Below are 21,924 nucleotides of genomic sequence, written 5' to 3'. Positions count from 1 at the left end.
TATGGTAATTCTATTTTTAGTTTTTTAAGGAAGATCCATACTGTTCTCCATAATGGCTGTATCAATTTACATTCCCACCAACAGTGCAAGAGAGTTCCCTTTTCTCGACACCCTCTCCAGCATTTATTGTTTGTAGATTTTCTGATGATGCCCATTCTAACTGGTGTGAGGTGATACCTCATTGTAGTTTTGATTTGCATTTCTCTAATAATTAGTGATGTTGAGCAGCTTTTCATGTGCTTCTTGGCCATCTATATGTCTTCTTTGGAGAAATGTCTATTTACGACTTCTGCCCATTTTTGGATTGAGTTGTTTTTTTAATATTGAGCTGCATGAGCTGTTTATATATTTTGGAGACTAATCCTTTGTCCGTTGATTCGTTTGCAAATATCTTCTCCCATTCTGAGGGTTGTCTTTTCATCTTGTTTATGGTTTCGTTTGCTGTGCAAAAGCTTTTAAGTTTCAGTAGGTCCCATTTGTTTATTTTTGTTTTTATTTCCATTACTCTAGGAGATGGATCAAAAAGGATCTTGCTGTGATTTATGTCAAAGACTGTTCTTCCTATGTTTTCCTCTAAGAGTTTTATAGTGTCCAGTCTTACATTTAGGTTTGAATCCATTTTGAGTTTATTTTTGTGTATGGTGTTAGGGAGTGTCCTAATTTCATTCTTTTAAATGTAGCTGTCCAGTTTTCCCAGCACCATTTATTAAAGAGACTGTTTTCTCCATTTTATATCCTTGGCTTCTTTGTCATAGGTTAGTAGACCATAGGTGTGTGGGTTTATCTCTGGGATTTCTATCTTGTTCCATTGATCTATATTTCTGTTTTTGTGCCAGTACCATATTGTCTTGATTACTGTAGCTTTATAGTATAGTCTTAAGTCAGGGAGTCTGATTCCGCCAGGTCCGTTATTTTCCCTCAGGATTGCTTTGGCTATTCAGGGTCTTTTGTGTCTCCATACGAATTTTAAGATTTTTTGTTCTAATTCTGTAAAAAATGCCATTGGTAATTTGACAGGAATTGCATTGAATCAGTAGATTGCTTTGGGTAGTATAGTCATTTTGACAGCATTGATTCTTCCAATCCAAGAACATGGTATATCTCTCCATTTGTTGGTATCATCGTTAATTTCTTTCATCAGTGTCTTATAGTTTTCTGCATACAGGTCTTTTGTCTTCCTAGGCAGGTTTATTCCTAGGTATTTTATTATTTTTGTTGCAATGGTAAATGGGAGTGTCTCCTTAGTTTCTCTTTCAGATTTTTCATCATTAGTGTATAGGAATGCAAGAGATTTCTGTGCATTAATTTTGTATCCTGCAACTTTACCAAATTCATTGATTAGCTCCAGTAGTTTTGTGGTAGCATCTTTAGGATTCTCTATGTATAGTATCATGTCATCTGCAAACAGTGACAGCTTTACTTCTTCTTTTCCAATTTGTATTTCTTTTTCTTCTCTGATTGCCATGGCTACGACCTCCAAAACTATGTTGAATAATAGTGGTGAGAGTGGACATCCTTGTGTTGTTCCTGATCTTAGAGGAAATGTTTTCAGTTTTTCACCATTGAGAATGATGTTTGCTGTAGGTTTGTCATATATGGCCTTTATTATATTGAGGTAGTTTCCCTCTATGCCCACTTTCTGGAGAGTTTTTATCATAAATGGGTGTTGAATTTGTCAAAAGCTTTTTATGCAACTATTGAGATAATCATATATGGTTTTTATTCTTCAATTTGTTAATATGGTGTATCACATTGATTGATTTGAATATATTGAAGAATCCTTGCATCCCAGGGATATATCCCATTGGATCATGGTGTATGATCCTTTTAATGTGTTTTTGGATTCTGTTTGCTAGTATTTTGTTGAGGATTCTTGCATCTATATTCATCAGTGATATTGGCCTGCAATTTTCTTTTTTTGTGGTATGTTTGTCTGGCTTTGGTATCAGGGTGATGGTGGCCTCGTAGAATGTGTTCGGGAGTGTTCCTTCCTCTGCAATTTTTTACAAGAGTTTGAGAAGGATGTGTGTTAGCTCTTCTCTAAACGTTTGACAGAATTCACCTGTGAAGCAATCTGGTCCTGGACTTTTGTTTGTTGGAAGATTGTTAAACACAGTTTCAATTCATTACTTGTGATTGGTCTGTTCATATTTTCTGTTTCTTCTGGGTTCAGTCTTGGAAGGTTATACCTTTCTAAGAATTTGTCCATTTCTTCCAGGTTGTCTATTTTATTGGCATAGAGTTGCTTGTAGTAGTCTCTTAGGATGCTTTGTATTTCTGCGATGTCTGTTGTAACTTCTGCTTTTTCGTTTCTAATTTTATTGATTTGAGTCTTCTCCCTCTTTTTCTTGATGAGTCTGGCTAAAACTTTATCAATTTCGTTTATCTTCTCAAAAAACCAGCTTTTACTTTTATTGATATTTGCTATTGATTTGTTTGTATTTCATTTATTTCTGCTCTGATATTTATGATTTCTTTCCTTCTGCTAACTTTGGGTTTTGCTTTTTCTTCTTTCTCTAGTTCCTTTAGGTGTAAGGTTAGATTGTTTACTTGAGATTTTTCTTGTTTTTTGAGGTAGGCTTCTATAGCTATAAACTTCCTTCTTAGAAATGCTTTTGCTGCATCCCATAGGTTTTGGATTGTCGTGTTTTCACTGTCATTTGTCTCTAGGTATTTTTTGATTTCCTCTTTGATTTCTTCAGTGATCTCTTGGTTAGTCAGTAACGTATTGTTTAGCCTCCATGTGTTTGTGTTCTTTACGTTTTTTTCCCTGTAATTCATTTCTAATCTCATAGCGTTGTGGTCAGAAAAGATGCTTGATATGATTTCAATTTTCTTAAATTTACTGAGGCTTGATTTGTGACCCAAGATGTGATCTATCCTGGAGAATGTTCCGTGCACACTTGAGAAGAAAGTGTAATCTGCTGTTTTTGGATAGAATGTCCTATAAATATCAATTAAAGCTATCTGGTCTATTGTGTCATTTAAAGCTTGTGTTTCCTTGTTAATTTTCTGTTTGGATGATCTGTCCATTAGTGTAAGTGAGGTGTTAAAGTCCCCCACTATTATTGTGTTACTGTTGATTTCCTCTTTTATAGCTGTTGGCAGTTGCCTTATGTATTGTGGTGCTCCTATGTTGGGTGCATATATATTTATAATTGTTATATCTTCTTCTTGGATTGATCCCTTGATCATTATGTAGTGTCCTTCCTTGTCTCTTGTAACATTCTTTATTTTAAAGTCTATTTTATCTGATATGAGTATTGCTACTGCAGCTTCCTTTTGATTTCCATTTGCATGGAATATCTTTTTCCAACCCCTCACTTTCCGTCTGTATGTGTCCCTAGGTCTGAAGTGGGTCCCTTTAGACAGCATATATATGGGTCTTGTTTTTATATCCATTCAGTAAGCCTGTGTCGTTTGGTTGGAGCATTTAATCCATTCACGTTTAAGGTAATTATCGATATGTACGTTCCTATGACCATTTGCTTAATTGTTCTGGGTTTGTTTATGTAGGTCCTTTTCTTCTCTTGTGTTTCCCACTTAGAGAAGTTCCTTTAGCATTTGTTGTAGAGCTGGTTTGGTGGTAGTGAATTCTCTTAGCTTTTGCTTGTCTGTAAAGCTTTTGATTTCTCCATTGAATCTGAATGAGATCCCTGCCGGGTAGAGTAATCTTGGTTGTAGGTTCTTCCCTTTCATCACTTTAATTATATCATGCCACTCCCTCTTGGTTGTATAGTTTCTGCTGAGAAATCAGCTGTTAACCTTATGGGAGTTCCCTTGTATGTTATTTGTTGTTTTTCCCTTGCTGCTTTCAATAATTTTTGTTTGTCTTTAATTTTTGCCAATTTGATTACTATGTGCCTCGGCGTGTTTCTCCTTGGGTTTATCCTGTATGGGACTCACTGCGCTTCCTGGATTTGGGTGGCCATTTCCTTTCCCATGTTAAGGAAGTTTTCGACTATAATCTCTTCAAATATTTTCTTGGGTCCTTTCTCTCTCTCTTCTCCTTCTGGGACCCCTATAATGTGAATGTTGTTGCGTTTAATGTTGTCCCAGAGGTCTCTTAGGCTGTCGTCATTTCTTTTCATTCTTTTTTCTTTATTCCGTTCCATGGCAGTGAATTCCACCATTCTGTTTTCCAGGTCACTTATCCGTTCTTCTGCCTCAGTTATTCTGCTATTGATTCTTTCTAGTGTACTTTTCATTTCAGTTACTGTATTGTTCATCTCTGTTTGTTTGTTCTTTAATTCTTCTAAGTCTTTGTTACACATTTCTTGCATCTTCTTGATCTTTGCCTTCATTCTTTTTCCGAGGTCCTGGATCATCTTCACTATCATTATCCTGAATTCTTTTTCTGGAAGGTTGCCTATCTCCACTTCATTTAGTTGTTTTTCTGGGGTTTTATCTTGTTCCTTCATCTGCTACATAGCCCTCTGCGGTTTCATCTTTTCTATCTTTCTGTGAATGTGGTTTTTGTTTCACAGGCTGCAGGACTGCAGTTCTTCTTGCTTCTGCTGTCTGTCTTCTGGTGGATGAGGCTATCTAAGAGGCTTGTGCAAGTTTTCTGATGGGAGGGACTGGTGGTGGGTAGAGCTGGCTGTTGATCTGGTGGGCAGAACTTAATAAAACTTTAATCCGCTTGACTGCTGATGGGAGGGGCTGGGTTCCCTCCCTGTTGGTTGTTTGGCCTGAGGCAAACCAACACTGGAGCCTACCTGGGCTCTTTGGTGGGGCTAATGGCAGTCTCTGGGAGGGCTCACGCCAAGGAGTACTTCCCAGAACTTCTGCTGCCAGTGTTCTTGTCCCCAAGGTGAGCCACAGCCACCCCCACCCCACCCCCCCCCCCCCACCCCGGGCAGGCGGATTCTTAACCAATGTGCCACCAGGGAAGTCCAGGGAATATATTTCTTAAATTTTGAGTCACTCACACCTAAGTTCAAATCCTGATTCTGCCACTTACTAAGTGATATTGAAAAGTCAATCCATTTCTCTGACCCTCTGTTTCCTTACCTGTAAAATGGAATGATATAAGTTGAAGTACCTGGCAACTTGTCCTCTAACCCTTTCCCAACATTCACCCCCAAGGTCACCACATCCTCAAGGCAGCAGCATCTGACACCAATGAGCTCTCCCTCCTCTTTGAAATAATTTCTTAATTTGGCTTCCAGGACTCCACCCTCTCCTAACCATATCAATACTCATATTAAATTATCGAAGCACTTTAATTAAAACGTAGTGTCAAGAGATATGGGGACATATGTATATGTATAACTGATTCACTGTGTTATAAAGCAGAAACTAACACACCATTGTAAAGCAATTATAGTCCAATAAAGATGTTAAAAAAAAAACCCCGCAGTGTCCTAATGAATAAAATAGCAAGATCCAAGTAGGAATGGCCTTCAAGAAACATACTTTAAAGAAACAAATAAGTTAAAAGGAAAAGAATGGAAAAAACTATATTAGGCTAACACTAGTCAAAATATATCTCCAATAGCTTCAGTAATATCAGATAAAGTATATTTCAGAGCAGAGGACATTTCAGAGCAGAGGGACAAAGGTCATTCCGTAATGCTAACAGATCAATTAATCAACAGGACATAAAAATCTTAAACATTTATGCCTCTTGTAACAAAGCTTCAAAATATATTAAGCAACAACTGATAAAGCTGCAAGGAGAAGTAGGCAAACTCCAAAGTAAAGTTGAATATTTTGATACCCCACTCTTAATAATTGATAGAACAAATAGACAGAATACAATCAACAATACAGAACACATAAACAGCACTATCAACAAAACTGACCCAATTGACATTTATAGAACCTTCCTCACAACAACAGATCACACATCCTTTGCAAGTGCACAAAAAGAATTTATCAGCAAAGACAATATATTGGACTATCAAATAAGTCTCAATAAATTTAAGAGGATTCAAGTAATATTCAAGAATTCAAGTAATTCAACTATGGTCCCTGACCACAATGGAGCTAAATTAAAAATCAATAAGAGAAAGATCCCTGAAAAATCTTCAAATATTTAGAGACTATTATAACACACATCTAAACAACCCATGGGTCAAAGAAGAAATCAAAAGGTAATATAGAAAGTATTTTGAACTGAATAACAATGAAAATACAGCATATCAAAATTTGGGAGATGCCATTAAATCACTTAAAGGAAGTTTAAAGCAGTAAAGAAAAATAAAGTTCTCAAATCAATAATTTCAGCTTCCCCCCCAAGGAAGCTATAGATACAGATGGCAAAGAAACACCTGAAAAGATGCTCAGTATCGTTAGTCATTAGGGAAATGAAAACTACAACCATAATGAGGTGCCATTACACACCACTACAGTGGCTAATATCAGAAACCCTGATCAAACCAGGTACTGAAGAAGATGTGGAACAACTGGAATTCCCATATAACCTGGAAGTTTCTTAAAGAATTCAACACACATCTGCCATGCAACATTGCAATTCCACTTGTAAATGTGTACCCAAGAAAAATGAAAGCCTTTGTCCATACAAAGACTTGTATATGAAGGTTCATAGCAGCCTTATTTGTAATCACCAAAACTCTCGAACAACCCAAATGCCCATCAAGGGGTAAATGTATGTTCAAATTGTGGTGTAGTCATACAACTGAACATGCCTCATCAATAAGAAGAACTATTGTTGTATATTGCAATATGGGTGAGTCTCAAAATAATTATCTGGAGGGAAACAGCCATAGCAAAATAGAAGAAAAGAAGAATATTACTCTATGATTCCACTTACATAAAACTCTAGAAAATACAACTAATCTGTAGAGCCAGAAACAGACTACCTGGGGAGTGGGTAAGGTAGGACAGGGGTGGGGATTACAAAGGGGCACGAAGACACTGTTGGGGTGATGTATATGTTCACCATCTTCATTGTGGTTACAGTTTCACAGGTGTATACATATGGCAAAGAAAAACTGTACATTTAAATATGTGTGTTTATTGTATGCGAATTAAACCTCAATAAAGTGGTTAATTTTTAAGTCAAAAATAGATTTGAAAAGTGATGCTCAAAAGCAGTGCCTGGCTCCATCTAATGTCTGATAAACAGCAGCTCCTATTCTTCATTCTGGGTTCTCAGTGGGCTACAGCGCTGGCTAAGATGTGGTCCCTGTCCTCAAGGACTCCTCAGTGGGGCTGGGGAGAGAAACAAGTGAATCGATTACAATAAACGTTAATTGTTTTGGAGTGTTGCTAAATGAAATTTGCAGATGGTAAATGGTACAGGGACTTAATATCTGAACAGAATTGGAATCTTCAAAATGAAAGGAAGAAAAAAAATTAAATCTTTACCCTCCCTCTCTTCCTCTGTGCCACAAATAGAGATTTCTTAAAGCTATTTGATTCAGCATGCAAATCATGGTCTATTTATTCTTGTTTTCTTCAATTAGTATATTAGCATTTCTCTCCCCTACATTATGCATGTGTAGCCTAATCTCATTTTCATTTGCTTTAACTCAGTGTGTGTTTGGGGGTAGGGATGGTTTGAAAGTCTAGAGTGATGTTCTCTGGACTGTTGACGGGAGTAGTCTCCTCTGGGGCAGGCCAAGGTCTGTACCCAGAGGGTCCTTATGGAATGTTTGTTGGTGGCAAACCAGTGAAGGTGGTAAGGTCGGGGCCGGGGCCTGAGGGGCAACAACAGGAGAACACTCTGGGCAGAGGGGGCTATGAAGAGGTCCAGACACTGGGATGACCCTGCGCTTGGGGTGGCAGAGATGCCTTATGATACAGGCACAGCAGCTCTAGATGACAAGCAACGGCAGGAACTGAGACCAGAGAGGGCTCTGAAGTCAGCTCATGAACAGCCTCATAGACCACGTGGAGGAATCTGAACTCTATGCTATGGACCCTGGCAGCCCACCACCTGCCAAAGACCTGTTCCAGCATACAGGTGAGCGGATGCCGAGAGAAAAAGCACATGAGTGTGTTTGAAACACAAATGCATGTGGCAGCCAGAGTGCACGACTTCATCCTTGGAAAGCACAGTATGCATTAGAGATGGAAGATGCCTGCAGGAGACACCTGTTTCTTGCTGTTTAACTTACCCGCCCTCTTTGATCACAGAATCCTTTTTCCACAGAGCACCTACGAATTAGCAGAACATGTGTTTCCCCGAGCCCAGTGTGGAGACTGCTGCAGGAAGCCTGGCCAGTGCTTCCCCTGCCCTCCTCCCCGGCTGCTCCACCACCTGCCAATGGCCTGTCCAGGGCACAGGGGAGCCTGTGTGCCCGAGAGGAAGAGCTTGTACCCCACGGGACTTGAAATGCAGGCACAGGAAAAGGAGATGCAATGGAACATGAGGTGCTGACAGTGGCAGCTCATGAAGCAGGATCACAGCTTTCTGAGTTCCTGAAGGATTGGGAGGTTATAAATGCCTCTTCCTCTACACGTAGGCAATTAAACAAGGTGAGGAAGCAGGAGGCAGATGCAGAGCAGGAGGCTTAACCCAGCACCTCCTGTGTGTGTGAGCCCCTCATGCTGGGGGCTCTAGGGAGCTTGACAGAAAGAAGGTCCAGCCCTCACTTAAGGGTGTTCGGGAAGCCAGGCACATGCATCAAGGCCCCAACACAGCATAACTGGGGTGAGGAGTACAGGATGCCAGGAGAAGGAATAACCCTACTGGGAAATCCAGGAAGACCTTTGGGCAGAGGCAATGTTTAGCAAACTCATGCAGGAAAGGTAAGTCCTTGATAGTCAGAGACAGGCATTCCAGGAACAAAGGAAAATCCTAGCAAAGGTCCAGAGCCAGGAGAGGAAAATAAATAGAGGAAACAAGTCACCCACTGCTTGCATGGATGAGCCATGGGAGAGTGGGTAGAGGGTAAGAAGTAAAAAAGCACGGAAAGCTGTGACGGGGTCATCCTGGAGCAGGTTCTGAGGCAGGGAGCAGGATGCGGGCTTTTCTCCATTGGCTAGGGAGCCAACAAATAGGATGGAGACACCGGTCCCTGGGATGGGAGCACTGGGTAAGAACCAGGTTAGGGGGAGGATCATGAGTTCAGAGAGAGATGCACTGAGCTGGAGGTGGTCATGGGGCTTCCAAGTGGCTGAGTCCAGAAGGCATCTCGATCCGTGGGTCTGGAGCTCAGAGAACAAAGAAATGGGATGTAGGGGTCATGGACCTAGGCTGGCAAGGAGGCAGGGAGTGAGGGCCTGCCAGATGCGACTCCTCCCTCCTAGAGCCCACCTCCCCCTGGGCCCCTGCTGAGCCACAGAACACACCTCAGAGCATCACTTGCTGACAAAACCTAAGTGCAAGGGTTATGCATGTGCTTCTGCATTTCTTGAACCATTTCCAGCAAAGCTTGCTTTTGTTTCTATGTCTGGAGGAACTAGTCTAACCATGAGAGCTGTCCAGTAACAAATGGAGTGCTTCAAGTCCCCTTCACAGATGGTTCTGGAAGAGGCTGGAGAGACAGACATATTCCATAAAAGAATTTCCTCCAAAAAGTTCCCAAGAGGCCAGGCTATGAGGCAGATGTGTCCTGCCTGGACACAGAGCCTCTCAGGAGGGCATTCTCCACTGCGTCCTGACTCCACCCAGCACTAAGGACACCTGTGCATCACTGGGCCAGAGCCACGTGGACAGGAAGCTCTCCAGACAAGCTGATAAAGAGGTTCTGGGAGCCAAAGTCAAGTCTGACTGGTCCTGAACTGGTAGCTTCCGATGAATGACCCAGAGCTGTCCCCTCCATCCCTGAGCCCCCCATCTTAATTGTTGCCTTTGTCTTTTCTCAGAGGCTGGCTGGGAAGTACTATTCAAAGCAACTTGTTCTACCCTATCCTAAGTACATCGACTTGCCTGCAACCAAACCTTTTTAAGAATCTACTCTGCATGGGGTATTGGGGATTCAGTGGTGAGCTGGATTCTGACCACGTCCTCAAGGGACTCACAGCCTTGTGGCCACCTTGACTAATGTTTAAATTTGCTTGCCACACGTTCTTTTGAATCCCCCATCCTCCTCCAAACTAACGTGTAATTTAATCAATCAATAAAAATAGAGTTTACACCCCAAAGCACACCTGCTTGCCAGTGTCCCCACAATGGAGCCCAGAGACCTGTAGAAATTGTCAGTGAGGCTCACATACTCACAAACCTTTCTCTGTATCCAATTACCCCTTCTCCAAATAAAACAGGCTTGTAACATGCAACACCAATATTCACTGGTGAAGGGGTACCGTAGACATATTAAGAAAACCACTGCATGAAGAAAGCAAACAAAAATATGTGCCCTTGAATGTTTATCTTGAATCCAGGAAAATATATTAAGAAAGTCAAATACAGAGAGAGAAACTGGAGGACAGAGCCTGTAAGGAAGGAGGGAAGCAGGGGGTGGAGTCAGAGGACCGCCTTGGAGAAAAACGTGGTAGGAAGAGGCACAGACCTGAGCTCATCTGATGGACTGAACTTCCTCCAGGGAAGTGGGGAGCAGCTCAGGAAGAGGGAAGATGGGGCCCTGGTGTAGATGCTGGATTCTGGAGACAATGTTGGAGCTACCAAATGCCTGCTCCTCTTTTTTTCCTATTTTATTTTTTCCTAGCCATCACATCTGATAAATGGAAAAGCAACTGGGAAAATATTTGTCTGTGGCTCTTTGAATAAAGCCTGGAAATCTAACTGTCATAAGAATAACAGGACTTGTTCCCAATGGGGCCATGCTGTAATAGGAGACAGCAGTTCTGAATATGGCTAGCTCCTAAGGATAAGTCAATTTAGAGAACATCTTAGCCATTAACCAGAGGCCACACTGGGGTCTAAGGGTCAAAGCTTTACAAAAGGACCCACCTTTAGATCGCAGGCTTCAGGAATGTCCACGAGCTGACACCAAGGCCAGCCCAAGAGTGTCCCTGTCAGTATGCATACCTGAGCCCTACTGACTGACCTTATTGAATTAGACCCTGACCATAGGTTAAGGATCGTTGTCAGGGCCACATGCATGATGGTGCCCTTTGGTGGAAAGGGCTCTGGAACCAGACAGTCATCATACAGAATCCCAAATGCACCATTCAACAGTGTGTGACCTTGAGCAAGTGATTTAACCTCTTGAGCCTCCCTTTTCCCATCTGCAAAATGAGGATGGTAATAACTGACATACAGGGCTGTTGGTGAAGATAAGGATGTTAACAAACACAAAATGCCCTGACAAGTGCTTGGCCTCCCCATAGAAAAGGAAACCAAGAAAGCGGGAGGTCACTTCCGGAGGAGGACACACTTATCCCAGGGACAGTCACATGACTGGTGTGCCAGCTCACAGTGCGGTGCACTGATGACTGGGGTGGAACACAGCCATCCTCTTGGGTGAGGCTGTTCCAGTGTGGCTCTGACAGGTGTGCCCACACCTGATGCCTCCCAGTGGCACTAAGTAAGTCCTGGGTTTCAGCTGCCCCGGCAATGCCCTGGGAGCACTTCACATTGGCTAGTGTTAACCCCAGCCCTCGCAAGGGAAAAAGAGGGACAGACAAGAGGGCCCTGGGAGTGGGTCGGGATGCAGGGGAGGAAGCAGGAAATAAGTTAGAAATGTAAAAATAGAGCACTTTTGGAAGACTGGCAATAGAGAGACACTGGCTATCCAATTTGGAGGAGCCGCCCTAAAATAAAGCCAGCACTACATATCTGCCTTAAGTGGTACACAGAGTGCGTCCTTTCCCCAAAACAAAAGAAACCTATAAAGACGATGGCAAAGCCCAGAGGATCAAACTTCCCAGGGACCATGGGGGACTCTGTCAGGCTCTGAAGAAAGGGGAGGCGGCTGTCTTGTCCCTTCTCCTAATCACCAGCACAACCATCCGCAACCCGAGGGAAAGGGACAGTTACCTCGCATGTCTCCCACCGGCCCGTGTAGACGTGGCGCTAGTAAGATATGAATTTATGGACAAACCTCGAAAAGTGGGCCTTGCAAGCAGTTACTATCAGATACTACCTGCAAAATTATAAAATCAGCCACCCCAAGCTCTTTCAGCCATAGTAGCACTGAGCCGATGAAGAAACACACATCATAAAAGCATAAATTACCTGCACAATAAACCTTGCATCTTCTAGTATGTGGCCATTAGAAATCGATCAGTTAATTTAGGAGCAACGGAAGGCCACAGGGCTGATGAAAGCCCGTGCCAGGAAGCACTTTCTAGAGTCAGCTGTGTTAATAGCTGGCTAGGGTCACCAGGCTGCCCTGGTGGGTGCTTCCTGAATGGATGTGCGGGCAGAGGGCATGGCATCACAGGCCACTACCGTGTAATGTTTGCAGCGTGGAGGTGGCCAGGACAAGTTACGGTGTAATTGGTGGAGAACAGACCAGGCTGCAGTGAAACCTTGGTGTGCCCATTCCTCCCAGGACCCAAACCAGTGGAATGGCCAGTCATGGGAGAGATTTCCCATTTACCCCCTTTAAATGGTTCCACTGAACCGTGCCCTGACCAGCTGCACAGGAGGTGTGCACACACATACACACACACACCTATACGCATACACATATACTCATACACATACTGACATGCACACACACACTTATGCACACACATCCACACTCTCACAAATATATACAGTTACACACTCACACCCATGCACTCTTACATACACACCCTCACACAGAGTCACATAACACACATACCTTCAACCTCCTGCAGGAAATGCAGCCTCCATCCCCTCTGCATTCCTTTGCCCACCCCCTCTGCACCCCATTTTCTAACCCGCCCTCATCTCTCCAGTCTCTGACCCCTGACTGGTAACCTCCCCTCACCCTGTACATCTAATGCCTGACGCCACTTCTCACGGACTCTTGACTTCCTCCTGGACTCAGATCTCCACTCTTCCCCTGGTTTCCACCTGCTCCGGCTGAGTATCTTGGCAAGTTCTGTTTACCTCTCTCACCTGTTGTCTTGCACGGTGGAGCCCTGGAATCTATTCCAGCACCAAGGATCACTCTGCACTTTCCCAAGGGGTGGGGGCTCAGTGCAGGCCACGCCCCTCACCATTCTGGGGCTCTTACCTCATTCACAAAGACCCAGTGGCTGTCCTTGGAAGCCAGGTTGGTCTCCACGGCCTGCAGAGAGAGAGAGAGAAAAAAAAAAACAAACATGACCAGAAGCAAGCCAGAAGATGGCAGACGCACAGGATGACTGCCGAGATGGAGTTTGATAAACATTGCTCCTGGAAAATTTTTTCCGCACAAAGCACGCTGTTCCCCTGAGGTCAGCTCTGGCTGCCTTAGCTACGAAACGCATCATTTGAACATGGACATCTGATTTCCTGCTGTTCTTCGGAGCTCTCATGCGCCAGTCCAGTTCCAGTAGGCGTCACAGGGCCATGGGCGGGGACATCCCTCCCCTCTCTCCTCTTGGAGAATGCCTGCAAACACCTTTCTGGAGGGGTGCTCAGGGAGGAATGTCTCATTGCTGCCTGAGGCTAGAGAATCAGGAATCTGGAATAAGGGATTTACAGTAGCTTGTCCAGCCCAGCTGAACAACACCCAGGAAGATGGCAGCTCACAGCTGGGGCTCTGAGCTGCCTTCAGATCTAAAGAACCCATCAAGGACCCTAGAACTGGCTGTTTTTTGCTCCGGGGCAGTGACCCCCATCCCCATGATTCTCTCTTAGAGCATTTTGTTCTATTTCTTTATAGCACTTGCCGTGTCTGTACTTGAATAATTATCAGCTTATTTATTTTTTATTATCTATCGCCTTCACCAAGTTGGGGGTCTCCATGAGGTCAGGGGCCACATATGTGGCTGTCACATTTGTGTCTCAAAACCTTACACTATAACCAGCACATAGTAGGTGTTCAATATATAAATGAATACTGTTGTTGAAGATATGAATGAAGTACAGGAGGGCGAAGCAGATAGGACCCAGTTACTTATTTTGTTTCTCGTATGTTTTCATGAGTGCTCTCTCTCTTTTTTAATTGGAAATCCAACAGATTGAAAAAGAGGAGGAACTGGTAGTTTTCAAGCCTGTCCTGTAAGAATACTCACAGTTAGCACGAGCCAAATACTGCTGAGTGCCAGGCACTGTTCCAGGCCATCTACGAACCTGGGAGAGAGCTCAGATTGTAGTCCTCTTTTATTTTTACTTTTTTTTGGTATTTCTTAATGTAATTTTTGTCATTCTTTTTATTTGGAAAAATACAGAAAAATTAAAATGTTCAAAATTATCCCATAAACCTGCCCCATTTTTTAATGCACTAAAGTAGTGAAAACACCCCATGTATCCCTCCAAATTCATCCCCCAGAGATTGTTCCAAATGGCCCCTTCCAGAAGTTTTCAGTCATACCTGCATGTATGTATCTACACACACTTATCAGACAGATGTTTTAATTAAAATGGGATCATGAAATACACATCAGGTTACAACTGTCATTTTTGACTTAGTGTATCAAAAGTATCTCTCCTCTTCAGTACACAGAGATCTGATTCATTCTTCTTAACAGATGAGTCACAGAGTGGTAAGGAGCCTCCCTGCTCCAGTAACCCAAGGGGCTGGGGGTCTGTGCTACCCCTTGGGGGGTTGACTACTGGGCCACCCTGCATGATAGGGGGCACTCCAGACTGGAAGCGGTCATAGAATGGGACAGTGAAAACTGATGGCCAGTTACAGTCACCAGGGACAGTGCAGGTGTGCAAGGGAGGCTGGAGTTGCTCTTTGCAGCCTCTGAGAGTTGATTTAGCACCAAAGGCTCCAGTACTCAGGGGAGCAGATATCAATTCAATATAGAAGAGAAGTTCCTGACTTTCCAAGGAGTTCAAGATGGAATGGGTTGCAGGAGCAACAAGATCTCACTGTGGAAATGCCTGCATGGAAGGCAGATAGCAGGGCCATATATGTATGTAAGTATCAACATGGAGGTTGACCACAGGTGAGGGGTAGCACACCATCACGCACTGGCATTCTGCAGCCATGAGTCTCAAGTCTGGCTGCACGTAGGAACCTCCTAGGGAGCTTTTAAGAATGCAGATCCTGGGCCGCACTCCTTGGATTCCCAACTCATTGGGAATAGTCATGTGCCTGACATGCTGTGTTGTTTCAGAGCTCTGAACCCTGACTCTTAGCCTCTGGAGCTGAGAGCTCTACTCCAGAATGTATAGTTCTGTGAATCTGAAGGTACAGGTGCACCTGTACAGGTGAGAGGTCCTCCAGTGTCCCTGCAGGAGCCAGCAGTGCAGAGGACCTGACTCAGTTGCCAGGACATCCCAGGAAGCAGGTGCGAGCCCTGGCTACATTAAGGCATCTTCCCACCTGGTCTCATCCTCATGCGTGGAAGATAATGATGGAAAGAATTGATCAGAAAACCCCGCAGGACAACTGGCCAACTTTCCTGTCCTACTTTCCCCCTCACCAATTGGCAATTAGCTAATTTGTTAAGCCTCTTTTCCCCACACGGAGATAAACAGCACTTGGCTACAGCCTTTTCCAGAGGGTGCAACTCCCACAGAAGCTGAGATAGACGGTGAGGAGAAGCGACTGCAGATGTAGCAAGAACACCCCTCCCCCCGATGGCTGGAGAGCTGCCAGCTCCGTGGGCAGAGCCCTAAATGTTCCCAGCCCAGTGGACGTGTCCCCTTCTAAGTGCCATCCTTTCCCCAGCCATGTCTGAGGCAGGTGGAGGTCCCCAAGACCTCCCTTTCACCTCAGAGCCAGCAAGGTAAGGAGGGGGCAGGCAAGCACAGGACGGTCGAATCCCAGGTCTGCTTAGCTGAGGGCTCCTGGGTGAGCTACTCCACCTCTGAGTGGCAGTCCCACGCATACAGGGTGTTCGGCGGCCAGCAGTACTATTGACACTCCGCCCTGGTCCCCCTCAAATCCCATTAGGAGTTCCGAGCCCAGTGGCTCCCCGTATGCGTTCACTGCCAACGGCAGGCACTGTGGCCAGCTGTCTGAACCTTCCTTGGCACTCGGGAAAATGTACACGCTCACCAAGGACTGAGGGTACCATATACCCAAACCCCAGCTGCCCCGTTCCCTGATGGGGGCTGCTCAGAGCGTGGGCTCAGCTGTTTCCGGATCCCCTCTGCGGGGCTCGCCCACACGACCTCGCTCATGCACCCTCGCTGGCTGCTTTCACTTCCCTGTTCCACGTTCCCACTCCCCAGCCAGGTTTTTTTTTTTTAATTCCCCTGGGAACACTTCTTACTAAATCATTGTCACACACACTCTTGCCCCAAAGTCTGCTTCGGGGGACCCAACCTGAGACAAACCCCTCCTATCTTAAAGTTACTGTGAGAATTAAATGAAATTGCGGGTGAAGCATCCAGCCCAGAAAGCAGCTCACTACAGATGATGAGTGAACACGAAGGCCCTCCCTACACCTTCCACTCACATCTCCTGCCTGGTTGTCCTTCGATGGTCTCTTCTGAATGTGTAGAAGTGGGTCATCTCTCATGTGTTCCTTCTTTCAGTCAACAGACGGCACCAGACACACACAGCAGCTGCCCTAACTCTCCTGCACACGGGTGTGAGCCAGGAGTCTCGTCTATGCCGCTATGGAGCCAACAGACCAATAACAAACACGCAGGTATGGTCAGCACTGCCTCCTCTATGAGTCCATAGACCCTTCAGGGCAGCACAGTGGGGCCTCCCCTCATCCCAGCCAGGCTACGGGTTTACCACTGCAAAACACCGCTGGCATCTGCAGAGGAGTGCTGGACCAACTAGACAAATAAGGGCAGGCCCTTCATTCCATGGGTAGGCAGGGAGTGGAGCTGGCCTTCCGCTCCAGCTGGGCTCCTGGTCACTTGCTCACTGCAGGTAGGGAGGCTGGCTTCCTGCAACCGGGCTTCTCTCCTGGAACGGGGCACCATGGCTGTGAAACTCCCCACTAAATAATGCAGTGGCAGGTGGTAGAGTCCTGAGCAACTTCAGGAGCTCCGCACAGTCCCTGGAAACTAGGTCTCAATGAACCCAAGGGATGCCCTCAGTGGCGCAATGCCTCGGCACAGCACAGGCAGCCCTGCTTAGGTCAATGCTGTGAGTCCCTGAAAGGCAGTGCCAGACCATCAGAGCCCAAAGGCCTGACTCCTGGGGTCCCTCAATAGAGTGGCAAGTGGAGAACTTTAGAAGAAGAACTGAGGAGGTAGGAACTTCTAAAGAATCATGCTGACTCCTGTTTTAGCCCTTTTCGAATAGGAGACCCAAAATGCTTCAGGTGGCATGTAGCCCAGGCTAAGAGCTGGGATGGTGGACAGAGACAGCCAGTGGGAAGGGACATCACTTGCAGAGGCAGAACTGGACATCTGCCCTTGTTCTGACACCCACATACCACCCTTTTGAGAGATAAGTGCACTGTCATAGGTGGACCCCTGTTAAAGGAAGCGGAAGGCAGCTGTTCTTCCCACACCCACACCTGGAGGAGGGAATGTGTCCCCTCGTCCGTGAGCAGCAGCCCCTGTCCGAACCTCAGGGTGCCTTTTCCTATGGCCAGTCGCATCTATGGAGCCAGAGTATAAGTGATGAAGGACACACCATCCCTGCAGGCTTGCCAGGCGCCAGGGGACATTTAGATGCTGTCCTGAACACCCAGCCACCTTGATCCCACAGTTTCCATAGAGAAGTAGAGGCAGATCAAACCCCAGCTCCTGGCTCCCAACAAAATGACAGCAGCCCCTAGCACTGCCAGGAATGGGATGTGTGGGGCAGCTCGCCTGGAAGGGGCTGCGAACACGTGGAAGTGAGGCTCAGTGCTAATATGCAAACATCTGGATGGAAGCAGAGAAGACAGGAGTTCTGAGGGATCAGAGGAAGCACCTCCAGCCTGTTCCCTTTCCTCTGTGTTCTCAGTCTTTCATGCAGAACCAAGTTGCAGCCATTTCCAAGGGCGACAAGAGCCTGCTTTTATCAAGCACCAGCCAGACACTTCAATACAACCCGTCCACTTGACAAGCCACAGGTCTTGCTTGGTTCACAACACCCTAAGGAGCCAGGTAGGTTCTCATCCCCATTTCACAGCCGAGGAGCTAAGATCTAGATCTAGACTCGGATCTTGCACAAGCCCCTCTGTTAGTAGAGACTGGATTTGAACTCAGGTCCATCTGTCCCCAAAGCCTATGTTCCTTTCCCTTGATAATGCGGCTCCCTAAAAGGCCTGGACAACAGTCAGAGCAAATGTACGAGCCTTTGAGCCTGGCCCTCTGACTATGGGAACAAAATGATCTTTTATTCATAACTAAGAAAATGGCCTTACTAGCCGCGGTGCCTTCCTTCCCCGGTTAACTTATCCTCCTAAGTATGAGACCATTGTACCACTTGCCGTTCTCAAGTCTGAGGCTGTTTCACTTGATCTTGGCCTCAAGGAATAGTAAATGGAGTGGAAAAAACCTCCACGTGCAAGCCTTCCAGCAACATCGCTGAGGATTTATTTTACAACGTGCAAATGCCACTGAATATCACGTACGTGTTAATTGTTGGCCACTTATCCAGCATCCCCCATCCCCCCGACACTGGGAGCCTGAGATAATGAAAGCTTGTCACCGACTAGCATCTTTTTAAAACCCCAACTCTAACATTTCAGAACATTCCCCCCATGGAGCCTGGGGCCTGGCATTTTCCCAGGAAAGATACTGAGCTAACTTTAAAGACCCACTGCTGCCTTTGCAACAACACGCTATTTAGGAACAATTCTCTCTGTGCGATGTCACCCCTCTGAAGCACGAGGGAGTGCAATGCCCCCGATTTGCAAGGAAGGGGAGTAGCTGATGGCGAGACGACGGACGATTTCAGGAGCCCATTTATAAGGAAATCAGCAAAGCAGCCACCATGAGGCCCGAGTTTCATAAGATATGCCCAGAACCACCATGAGGAACCCCATAAAGGGCAGTTATCACTAGGTCAGGCCACACCATCCTTCCCAGGGGCTGCCTTCTTGGGAAAAGGGCCTGAACTTCTGGCTCAGATACTTTCTGGCCCTCTGTACTCCAGCCTTTTCTCTCGAACCAAGACTTGGAGCCTTCCTTTCAGCAGAAAACTGCCTTAAGGATCTCCCCCAGTCTCCCATGGCTCCTACTTCTGGCTCCATCCTTCCTCCTAGAGCTTATTGGGGAATCTTGGGCCCTATGTGGGTCTCTTTCCCAGTTTCCTCTCCCAGACCCTTCCCAATAGATGGTACCTCCCGACCAAGTGTGAGGTTTCTGTTCCCACCTCACCCATCGTTCTGCTAGAGCTTCCTTGAGGCCCAGGGCCCTCACCCTTGGTGGGAGCAGGAAATTCAGCCACCTGAGTACGTGTGTGTGTGTCGGGGGACAGAAGGGGGGTTTGCTGGAGGATGGTGGAGACAAGGAAATCACCCCAGCTACACAAAGCCATCTGGGGAAGGTGTGGCAGAATTAATCTTGCATAGCTTCCAAACATAACTCTGGGACAATACGAGGGTGTTTTTGCTGAGGGAGAGCTCAGCCTGTGGCCTGGGAGTTCAGGGAACGCTCTGGCTGGGAGAGGCTGGATGGAGGTGAGAGTTGCTTGCAGGCTGGGTCCAATCACTGACACTCACTGAACAACTCTGCCACCTGACCCGGAGCTAAGCCCTCTGCACATGAAACCTCCCTGAGTCTCACAACAGCCCACTGACAGAGGTTCTGAGCCTACAGATGGGGAAACTTACCCAAAGTCTCCCAGCAAGTCAGTGCAACCGAGGCAGCATAATCAAGCCTTTCAGATGTCAGATCCCACGCACTTTTGAGTGTATCATGCCGACTCGGGGACCAAACACAGACAAACTCATTCTTGGCACTTTTTGTAGATGTTTAATGAAAAACCAAGAGTTGAGCTGGAAGACGATGCAGACAGTCGTGAGGCTTGGCGTGTGGAGCCACAGGGACTTCTGTAAAGTCAGGTCCTGGATTCTGGAGTTTCCTTCCACCACCCCTCCCAAGAACCCCTGGGTCAGGTGGTCCTCCAGTTGCCAAAGGGTTTCTGTATATGGAGAGCAGCTTCCAGTCCATCACCAAGAGGTGAGCTCCTCACGGGCCAAGGTCTGGTGCAGTTACCATGCAAACCTGGCAGACAGTGAACTTCAGAAGATGTCTATGGAAGAAATGAATGGTGGGTTCACACACCTGCATATTTCCCTGGTGCTCAGTATGAGGAAGGTCAGGGGCATAAATAGGAAGCCCAGTACAGTGTAAAGGGATATTGACATACAGGCAGCCATCACTCTGCACAGTAGGTACTGAACTAATGGAAACCCACGCATGAGGGGCCTGTCCTCGCTTCCCACGGCATCGATACGCACTTAATTTCCAGTTAACACTGTGTTGTGCAAAGTCAGTCCTGCCTGTATTTGAAAGTAGCATCCTTTTTCTACACATCTGTGAGAACCTGAGAATGAAGTGAAGTGAATGTGAAAGGTGGATAAATGCAAGATATCATGCCCATTAGAAGCTGATGCCAACATGATCAGATTTTAGAGCTTTTTTGTGGGAATGTAATCATTTCTTCATTTGTGCCGAGTTCTTTTTTTTGGCTGTGTGGGTCTTCATTGCTGCTCACGGGCTTTCTCTAGTGTTCCGAGCGGGGGCTACTCTTTGTTGCAGTGTGCGGTCCCCTCACTGTGGTGTCTTCTCTTGTTGCGGAGCACGGGCTCTAGGTGTGCAGGCTTCAGTAGTTGTGGCACGTGGGCTTAGTTGCTCCGCGACATGTGGGATCTTCCCGGACCAGGGCTCAAATCCGTGTCCCCTGCATTGGCAAGCGGATTCTTAAACACTGCGCCACCAGGGAAGTCCTGTGCTGAGTTCTGAACCTCCTGATGAAAGTTCCCATCTATCCTGCTTAGCAACACAGTAAGTTCTGGACTAGGTTAGTCCATCGATGGCATTTAAAAAGATATTACCATCACACCTGAGAGAGAGTGCTGTTCATGAGATTGGTTTCTTACACCTGCTTTGATCTCAGAAAAACTATTAGGTTGCTACTGGGGGAAAAAAAAGCATAACTGACTAAGTACATGTAAAAATCTGATGGATCCAAACAATTTCTAATCAATCATGAGACCTCCCTGCCCTCAGTCCACACTGTTTACCAAGTTTGAGATAAACAGCTCTTCCAAACTTTCAAACTTCCCACTTTGAACAGAGGGCAGAAGGGCCAGCTCACGGCCTCTGGGGGATGAAGATTCATTACAGATCATTTGTGGATCCTTCAGATGAAACAGAGACAGGTTCCAGGGCTGTACAGGCAGTGCAATTGACTGTAATAAAAAGTGAGAATATGCTACATGTGGACAATTTATGAGGAAGCGTTAATAACAGCAGAAAAATGAAATGGAGTCTGCTCGCAGGCACGATCTGTTTAATAAGATCAACTTGGAGAAGGGAAGCCAGGCAGTGCCGATGAGTAGAAACTGATGGATACTTGGATTTTAATCAATGGTCCATAATTTCCCTGCCACCTGGAAGGCAGAGAAGCCAAATAAGGCCCTCTGTGTTCTCACTCTCACAGACACCCAAGCTGTTCTAATGGGAGGGAATGGGAGCCAGCTTTTCTGTCAATCTTATCTGATGGAAGAGAAAGGTATACCCGGCCCTTGGCCACATGGAGGCTACCACACAATCATTTTGGGAGACTGGGGTGTACAATAGAACAAATGGCTTCTGAGCTTAGTTACACCTGCTCTGGTTTGGTGAGAGCAGCCGCCGGTCTCTGCAGTGGGCTGTGAACAGTCTCACCACGTGGTCCCGAGGGGGCAGGGGACGCTGCTCTTGGGTGGCAGGTGGCTACGTTGAACCATTTCTCAAACACTCTGCTTGCTGTCCAGCTCCAGCTTCAAGCGATTTTCAGATATAAGCAAATAAAAGTCTAAAACTGATTAGACATGTTTTTCTCTCCCTCCCACGGGTATTTGCGCGTTCATCCTGGAGCTTTGAGCCGGCGCTGTGCGCATCCAAAGACTGGCTCTGGG

General features: G+C 45.9%; 1 protein-coding gene across 1 annotated transcript in view; it reads right to left on the bottom strand.

Annotated features, from left to right (window-relative positions):
* GRID1 (glutamate ionotropic receptor delta type subunit 1) overlaps positions 1–21,924 on the bottom strand; it is a gene marked incomplete at both ends in the record, with an annotated part of 684,346 nt that overhangs the window by 261,047 nt on the left and 401,375 nt on the right. The window contains one exon of the mRNA XM_082854220.1: positions 13,029–13,082. Within this exon, the coding sequence (XP_082710346.1) occupies positions 13,029–13,082 (54 nt within the window). The remainder of the gene's footprint in view (positions 1–13,028; positions 13,083–21,924) is intronic.

Source organism: Leucopleurus acutus (genome assembly GCF_964270905.1).
Source record: "Leucopleurus acutus genome assembly, chromosome: 14".
NCBI lineage: Eukaryota > Metazoa > Chordata > Mammalia > Artiodactyla > Delphinidae > Leucopleurus > Leucopleurus acutus.
The sequence above is the reverse complement of the archived record's forward strand: the minus strand, read 5'-3'. Positions and strand labels throughout refer to the sequence as shown.